Source organism: Crinia signifera, chromosome 6 (assembly GCF_055691185.1).
Source record: "Crinia signifera chromosome 6, ASM5569118v1, whole genome shotgun sequence".
Taxonomy (NCBI): domain Eukaryota; kingdom Metazoa; phylum Chordata; class Amphibia; order Anura; family Myobatrachidae; genus Crinia; species Crinia signifera.
This window is the reverse complement of record NC_139222.1, coordinates 259,898,886-259,908,131: the sequence shown is the minus strand read 5'-3', so window position 1 is coordinate 259,908,131 and position 9,246 is coordinate 259,898,886. Positions and strand designations below refer to the sequence as shown.

Sequence of the window (9,246 nt, the reverse complement as noted above, 5' to 3'; positions counted from 1 at the left end):
CCATCTGTCGGCACATGTCGGCTCAAATTTAGTAAAAAAGACATGTCCACCTTTTTCATATGCAACTTCAACGTCTCAAACTTTTGAGCCTCTTGACCTTTTAACTATTGACGTAGAGTCAATCGATCATTAGTCCGGACACCAAGCTAAGTACCTTATGGTGAACTGGAGGTAGATGCACGTTGCGTGATTTCATCCCCAAAAAATTCTTGTGTGCAGCCAGTCTTGTCTTTTCCCATGGTGTACGTATTTTTCTAGGGCACGTTGTCCTGCCACAAGGGGGCTAAGACTGGGCATAATGCAGGCTATGATAGCCACTGCACAGATGCAATTGAGCATATTTACAGTTGGATGACTTTTAGATACTGTGTAGATAGATAGATAGATAGATAGATAGATAGATAGATAGATAGATAGATAGATAGATAGATAGATTATACAGAACTCCGGTCTTTGATAATTTTCCCAGCATCTGAGCTGTAGCACCAGTAAAACAGCTGTCTGTACAAGAAAATTAGTCAGTGACAGGTTGTCATTTATCACAATAGAAACTCCCAGTGGCATGGAGATTAGCATTGCTGCTTTGCAGCACTGGAGGCTCAGGTTGGATAGTGCTCCAGGCTGCTGTGTGTGTGCGGTTTCCACATTCTCCACTTCCATTTATATGTGTTACCTATGATTCCCCCCCCCCCCCCCCCCCCCCCCATGGTCTGTAGACAAGCTGGCAGGCTACCTGGCTCATGAGAAATGATATACTGTAAGGTTGCCTGCGTATGGAATGGATACAATCCTGTTTGTACAGTGTTGCTGACTATACTGGTGCTCTATAAACACAGCATTCTTGCCTTTCCTCACAGATAGACTGAGAGGCTCTGGGAAAATAGAGTGACCCTCTCACGCCCCTGGTGAAAGGAGGTAAGTCTCCCCATATCTCTGCACAACCTGGACCCAGTGTTGGCAGCCGCTAACGCAATTCTTGCTGAATGGCGTCATGCTAGCCATGCCTCTGGCTGTATAACGCTGGTAATCTCGGCTTTATCTGGTGTGGTGTACTTACGATGACGCGTCCCACCCAGCAGTGTTGCAGGAGTGTCCTTTGGATGCTTCAGATGTGCACCTGCAGAACATACAGACCTCAGATAAGTGCTGTCATTCCCGGTGCTGCTGGCCGTACCCCCCTGCATGACATTATGCCTTGTGCTTAGGGGAGAATGGCCGGAACAGAGTGTAGAAAAGGGGTACCTGTTGCTATAGCGCACACGTCCTATGCAGCACTTTATACAGAACATTCACATCACTCCCTGCCCCAGTGCAGCTTACAATCCATTGTACCTCACACATCTGCACATATATACAGTCAACCAGTATGTTTTGGTACTGTGGATGGAGATCAAAGACTTCCCATGGTGCATGTTGTGGAACTACAAATCCCAGCATGCTGGTAGAACATGCCTCTTAGGACTCTGGTATTTCCATACCTGGAGAAGCAGGGACACCCTTTTCAAATTCTTCCCCTCCACCTACAACCCTAGCACCTCCCCCCCACATCTGTCTCCGCCCCCTGCAACCCCAGCGCCCCCCACCTGTCATTAAGAGTATGTCCCCTTTAAGAGGGCGGGCTCGCCGTGTGCCGTGACGTCTCGGCTCCCCGCCCCCCTGCCCCCTGCTCGGTCCCCGCGGCTGAGAGCTGCCAGTGCCAGTGCCATAGAGGAGCGGTGCTGGGGGCTGCAGGAGCCAGACACCGTGCAGCCACATCCCCGGTCACTGCCGCCGCACTGCACCCTGTCACCGGGAAGCCGCCAGCACAGGCCGCCGCCGCCCCTCCTCCTCCTCCTCCCCGCCCCCCCAGCCACCGCTCTCCCGGAGAAACTTGCAGAGCTCGGAGCTCATCCAACAGCGGCGGCTGCGGGAACTTTCCCAGGGTCGGGCCGGCATGGCTTCATCTGCTGCGGGAAGGCTGGAGGTGTAGAGTCGGCCGGGGATGTCCCTTCCAGTCCGGAGCCGTCCCTGAGCGCTGGGGCTGCCGGGCTGTGTGGATAGAGTGTAGCCCTGGGACAGGCTCCATTCCCGGCTGGTCTCCGTGTGAGTGCTCTGTTCTTGTCCTGGACACAGCATGGCGGGGAGAGCTGCTGCCCCGGGCACCGGGATCCTGCTGGTCACAGCCAACGTCGGGACCCTGTTTGATGATGTGAGTAGCGCGGGACACACGCAGGCGACTCGCACTGAGCGTTGTATTGATGCTGCGGCCAGGAAGCGTGCACACTGCCCCTGTCCCTCTCGCAGCCGGCTGCTATAGAACGCTGTCAGTGTCAGCCTGGGATCCGGATAGAACGTTGGAGCATACAATGTATCTCCCCGCGTTCCATCCTGCTGCCCCAGCCTACGTCCCCTCTCCATACTCACCCTGTGTTCTATGCCTTCACTTTCTTCTCATCACTTATACAATCTTGTATAAACCAGGGGGTCTTTTGCAGCACTCCTAAACTATCCCCTAACAGGTCATGTTTTCTGTCTTACTTTGATCATGCAGAGGTGAGTTCAACTATTCTATTTTAATTACTCAGTAATTATTCACCTGTTTACAGAGATGGGAATCCTGACTACATGACCTGGTAGGGGTCCTTCAGGACTGGCAAACCATGTACAGTTGATGGTGCTACTGTCACACATGCATTTAATACATTGTATTGTATCTGACAAAACTGTATATGCTAAAAATTTAGTGCACCCCCCCCCCCCACACACACACACACACCCTATATCTGTGATAAAACATTCCAATGCCCCAGTACTCACAACAGGTCATGTTTTCTGCATTCCGTGCACCGACGAAGCTACGACAATAGTTGGTACATTTGCTTCATCAGAAATAATTCCACAAGCAGAAACCATGAAAACATGACCTGTTGGGAGGTCTTTAAGCAGTGGAGTCAAAAACTGGCTCAGAGAACCTTTGGCCTTAAGTTTGACTTTTTTTTACAATGAATGCATATTAAGTAATTCAGTATCTGTATATGTGACCTTTCCATCCAATTGTTGCTGACCATAGTGGTTAAACTATACCTTAAGACTTCTCTGGTCAAGTGTTATGACTACCTGGCTGTTCTGTTGTCCCAGGATAGACAGGTGTTTTGTATTACTGTGTCCAGCCCAGCACATGTGTGTGTATGAATGGTTGCATTGTTACTGTACTGCTCACTTCATCCAGTAGTAGTTTTTGTTGTAGTGAGTAAAAATCTTGTGCACTCTTGAAACCCTGTCAGAAGTTGTGACTACAAGTGTACACTCAGGCTTCAGCCTCCCACGTTGCGGAAGACACACTTGGTGGTTGAGCTGAGATGTTTCTTTGAATTTGAATCGAGCAGCGTGCACACATAAATAAACACACCAGTGACAGTTGCTGGTGGAGATGGAAACTGGCCGGGTTTAATGTCTACAGGAACCTTTATGAAAGGGTTAATCCCTGTAAATAAACACATTGTGCTAGTCGGTGACTCGCCAAACCTTGTACTTTTTGCTTACGGAATTCAGGGAAACGCATTCTGTCCTCAAGGCATCTGGGGATAGACTCTGTAGTGTTTGCTTTACGTTATGAAGGAATCCGGTTTGTGTGTCTTTCCTTCTGTCACATCTCTCAGACCATCTGATGGCAGTCATATTAAGACTGGATTATGCCAAAATTGGCATGAAAGGGATTAGATAATTTAATGTGGAAAGTTTACTTTCAAAAATGTTCCTTGAAGGAATGACAAAAAAATGTAAATGTAGCTGTTATGAGTGAGCTTAGCAGGTGGATTTCATGTTTGTGGCGCAGTGGCATTGTGTTTTATTCTGTCCTTGGTAGTGTAGGTTTGGAGTTTTTATGTACTCGGCATGTTTGGGTAGGATTACGCGTGCTCTACTTTTGTACCGCAGATCAGAAACCCACCGGCTGGTTACTTTTATTATTGAGGTAATGAACTTCAGAGATTGTGTGGTTGAGAATTAGATTGTTCTCTCCACTGAGGCATTGACTTGTGTATTTAAAACTACTACTGTAAAGTGCTGAATAATTAGTTGTCGCCATATAAATAACGGTGAATAATCAGGGATCCAAATTGAGGGTAAGATTGCTTATCTGGAAGACATGACGTGCCACGCTTGTTGGTAACTTTAGTTATCACATCTGCATGCCGCCGCGTCTCCAGTACCGGAGATGGTCACATCTGCTAGAGTTTTTCCATGAAATTGTACTGTGTTTGCATTATGTTCCATGTGGACTTCATTTGTTTATGTCTGTATGCTTGCAAATTAGGGCGATCTAAAAAGCAACCAAAAAATGTAAATGCACTTAAGGCACTACAATGGCCTTAAGTGTTCGTGATTGTTTTTTGTCATTCTGGACCATACAGTTGACAACATGGTTTGCGTAGTTAACGTAACTTATTATTATTATTATTATTATTATTATTATTATCTTAATAAACTTTATAAGTCAATGTTGATAGTATTGCCAAAGTATTTGCAAACTTTGACTATACAGGTTGAGTATCCCTTATCCGAATCTGTTATCCAAATTATTCCGAAAACCATACCTTCCAGAAAGTGATCAAAAATAATTTCTTCCTAAAAGTACTGCTCTGTACGTGATGTGTAACGGGCACTACTGGGGATGTGATGTGTAACTGGCACTACTGGGGGCATGATGTGTAACTGGCACTAAATATGTGCAAGAAAATGATTGCTTGGCATTCAAATTCAGTATCTGAGATCGTACACAAACTTTGATTCATGTTTTGGAACCTTGTTTTATGCACAAATAAAATATGTTTGTGTGTATTTCATGTATTTGTGTTTGTACACCATAAATGCAAGATACATCATTGAAATATAAAAATATTCTGAAATACGGAATAATCCATTATCCAAAATTCTTCCGTCCCGAGCGTTTTGGATAAGGGATACTCAACCTGTACTTGATTTGAGGCTACTTAACAGTCTACATTGGTACAAATGTATCCCTGAAGGCTATTGATCTTGGTTACGTGTGGTAGATACAAATGTTTATGTGAAATCCATATTTACCTAAAACTTCTATTCACTATTAACTTTCTGTTCAGTATTCCTTAATGTAATGATTTGTTGGTGGTTTTGCATGTAAGCTTAAGAGACAGCTTTCTCTGCATTAATAGTTAGAACGTAGGAGGTGCTGTATTTCATACTTGCTGGCTCACCAGTCAGTACTATTTAAGTTCTCCCCCTAGAGCGTGTTAAAGGTTCTGGCAAAAGTTCACATAAAAAGCCAAATAGAAAGGACTTTTGTCTTAAAGTATAACTTCGTTTTGCAATCTTGAGCGTTGGGTGGTCTTTGCAGAATGTCAGCACATATAGAGAAATGTTCCTTTATCTTCAGGTTTGTGCTTCCAAACTGACAGCGCGCTCATTCCTCTCCATTTTTTGAGCAGTTATTGGTGGATTGAATGCTCACGCTCCTATCACACCAATCTTCTGTTTAAAACCGTAATGGCTAACCTTGACACTTCAGCTGTTGTTCAACTACACATCCCAGCATGCCCTGCATCAGTTTTAGCATGGCCAAATAGTAAAACTGATTCAGAGCATGCTGGGATGTGTAATTCAACAACAGCTGTAGTGTCAAGGTTAGCCATCACTGGTTTAAAATGTTGGTTGCTTTGTAGTTGTGTAGCTGTAACCTGGCTATTGTACATCTTACCTGTGTATAAGAGGGGTGTGTCCCTACTGTATACATCTTTTGTTTTCTTTGCAGTGTTCCATATCTGGTGCGGCCTCTTATCTCTGGCCATGCCACTGGTATGCCCAGTGCTGTGCCCAAGCCTCTATGGGCAGGTGGAGTCGTCCATATCTTCTGTATGCACTTTAATGTGTTGTCATGTTACTTATTAGAACATAACCTGTTTATAATGTTTTCATAGTGCTGGCTACTTGTAGAGATGACTCTACTTATGGTTAAGGCTTTAGCACATCTTTCCAGGGGTGGGCAATAAGCAGCCCTCCAGCTGTTGATGACCTACACATCCCAGCATCCCTAGCAAAACTAGGGCAAGGCATGCTGGTATGTGTAGTACATCATCAGCTGGAGAGGCGCTAATTGCCCAGCCCTGAAACCCAACAAAGTTACGGATGTGTTCTGGAAAATGTAAATGTCCAAACTCGTTGGCTGTAACAGTGATGGCTGCATTATTTATATTGGTCTTCTGCAAATAATGTCATCTGGTGAATTCCTTGCTGCATTTGTCTGGTTTCTTGTGTGCTGAATAATAAAGGGTTTCATAAACGTTCTCCTTGTTCATACCGGGTTTGTAATTATGTGCACATATTTAAAAATCAATTGGGGTTCTAGATCAGTTTTATATGTCCTCATAATTTATCATTTTGACCTCCCACATGCCTCTTTAGATGCTCCTTGGACTTACCCACATGCCAGCAAATGTCTACACCTGCTTCTTATTTACACAGGGAGATGCACTTTAATGTCCAGCAAGCCCTTCCCTCAGACCGCCCGGTGCGCCTTTATAAGTAGCCAATCATACCAATGGAATCATTATAAAGCACACACCGTACACCCTTTACACTACATCCTCCACATGCCCACAGTAAATTGGTTACATTGATTTGTTCTATGTCTGAGGTAAGCTCCACCCACACAGCATTTGTACTGAAGAAAGCAGGGACCTTGTTACTTCCTATAACAGGATGTCTAACAAACATGCGCTACCTATTGCTCTTTAAAGCTAATGTCACAGGGAGCGCAGTTTATTCTTGGAGGGCTTCAGTATTGCATCTGTGTGACGACGCCGATACTGACCCCGCAGTACTGGTAGCCGCATGAAGGGCAAACAGTGGCAGTGTAGTAGGCTGTGATACTAAGCAGCTTTGGTGAATGTGGTGTTACATGGGATAGCCACACCCCCACTGGTGGCGCGTTCTGCATTGCGGAATTGCAGACTGTCTACATCGGGGGTGGCCAAACCTGTCCTCAAGATCTACCAACAGTTCATGTTTTTCAGGCAACCTGTGGGTCTATAGTAGGAATGCAGCAGGTTTGAAATGTGGCAGTTAGTAATGACTACAGCTGTGCACCAGCTAACTGATCTGGGGAATGTGACCGCTACAGCGTTCAAAAGGACAATTGAATGCTGTAGCTGGGGAATTAGACTGGTTTTGCTGATAAACCCGGTACAAATGGGATTGCATTGGTTATGGCACCCAATGGTGGTGCAATCGAATAGCTCCAGAGGGCACCCATTACATTTGGGAAACCACACAACCAATTAATCAACCCCATTTGTGGCTAATACCATAAGCCGTTAATAACCTACCTACTCCAATACAGGCAGTTACGTCTGACAGATTTACAGAACAGCGGGTTTTGAAAGCTAGAGGTTCCCGGTGACTCTGACCACTTATTTATGTTGTATAAGCGCATGAAATACGCACACACATTTTATTTGTGCTTGAAACAAAGCTTGAGTACTATCGCAGGCACTGAATTTGAATGCTAAGCAATCAGTTGCTGATCGTGTCCTCAGTAGTGGCAGTTGCCGACCGTGTCATCAGTAGTGGCAGTTGCCGACCGTGTCCTCAGTAGTGCTTCTAGCAAAGAAAACTATGTTCTGGAAACTATGGTTTTTGGAATTTGGATAACAGACCTCTGTCTAAGGGACACTCACCCTGTACTCCTTTTATATCAAATGTCTGGTTTCATCTCTGTTCCAGCCTGAGTCCACCCTGCAAAACCTACGGATGTGATCAAACATGGCCTTTTGCAGTCTCCCAAATATTTTATGTATTAACAGTTTCTTATATACAGTAGCGCATACATATTCCGCAATATGAAATCATTAAAAGGGTGGGTGGGAAACCATTGGCTATTGCGGTGACCTGGGTTGTATAAAGGGTGACCCAGGTGGGACCATTTACTTTGCAGCATTACCAAGTCTATTCCAATGTCCAATCCTTTCTGCTACCTGGGTTAGTTTTTAGAGACCCTTTTCGACCGAGCCATCACACAGGTTGACCCAGCAATAGCCTGGGTTATTGCAGCATCGTAATATCCCCTTGTGTCTGACCCGGCCTTTGGAAAATGGTTTCATACTGGGAGAGATGTATTTCCCACCAATGGTGCCAACCCAGATTATTCCCAGGTTGGTGCTGTTCATGCGGCACCTGTGTGCAGTAGAACTCCTCTGCCAGCTCTTGGTGCAGACCTCCTCTCCAAGCGCCCTGAAATTCAGATCTCCCCATTGGTTATAAGCACTCACTTTGAGTGCTAGATAAATAAAATAATCTGTTCACACTACCCCTTCCTGAGACCAACCCTGCTGGCTACTTGAGTTGGATTCCACTAGACCAGGTTTTTTTTTTTTTTTGGACCTTTTACGCTGATTTTTAGAGGTAAATCTTCCATTTGATAAGTGGCATAACTAGCAAATCACAATCTGCACAATGCCATATTGCATGAATGTAATTAAAAAAATCGCATCATGGAACAGAACTTGCATGAAAGCTCTGTACCTGCGACAATATATGACAATATGTATGTGAATGTGCCTCTTCTATGAACTGTGACTCTGCTGCAATGCTCCTGTGACACAATCTACTCTGTGGACCTTCTCCCCTATGCCTTTTCTCGGAGACTGAGCTAGATCATTAATCTGTTGCTCATTGCATGCTGCTATATACTGTATCTGTCCCATGCTTGAAGTCCCTGTCTGGGGTCCACAAATAGCAGATAGTTCTAATGAATTCTCTGGTAGATCAAGAAATGTATGCAAATCCGTGGTTTGGCTACACTAGTCCAGTGATTTTTCAACCTTTTTATCTGGGGCACACTAAATAAGATTGCCAAGTCACACCATGAGATCCCCACTTGGCAAAACACGTTGGCCCCCATATAAAAAAAAAAAATCACACTGGTCCCCACAAGTAACAAAAATAAAATATATATTTGCCTTTTTAAATGAAAAGACTAGTAAATAACACGAACTAGAGAAAAAATTAGTGATAGCGCTGATTCAAGTTTTTTGTAAATATATCAAAATTTATTAAAAGAAATTCAATTAATATCTTTTACCATAACATTTAGTCACCGGCCGGTGTTACACAGTATACAATTTAAAACAATAATAAGAAAAAGGGGAATGGGGGTGAATTAATTGGGCAATGATTCCTTTTGGGGATGCAAATATAGACTTTTGATTCAGCCTGTATTATAGAAGCTGGCAG

The 9,246-nt window shown here is 44.4% G+C and overlaps 1 protein-coding gene across 2 annotated transcripts in view; it reads left to right on the top strand.

Moving 5' to 3' along the window:
* The first annotated feature begins 1,650 nt into the window (after positions 1 to 1,650).
* The window catches only part of INPP5A (inositol polyphosphate-5-phosphatase A), a 394,465-nt gene continuing 386,869 nt past the window's right edge, over positions 1,651 to 9,246 (top strand). Inside the window, exon 1 of one of the 2 annotated variants that reach the window (XM_083149447.1) lies at positions 1,651 to 2,188. In XM_083149447.1, coding sequence (XP_083005573.1) covers positions 2,114 to 2,188 — 75 coding nt within the window. In that variant the 5' untranslated portion in view covers positions 1,651 to 2,113. The remainder of the gene's footprint in view (positions 2,189 to 9,246) is intronic. The other variant, XM_083149448.1, reaches the window with a different exon arrangement.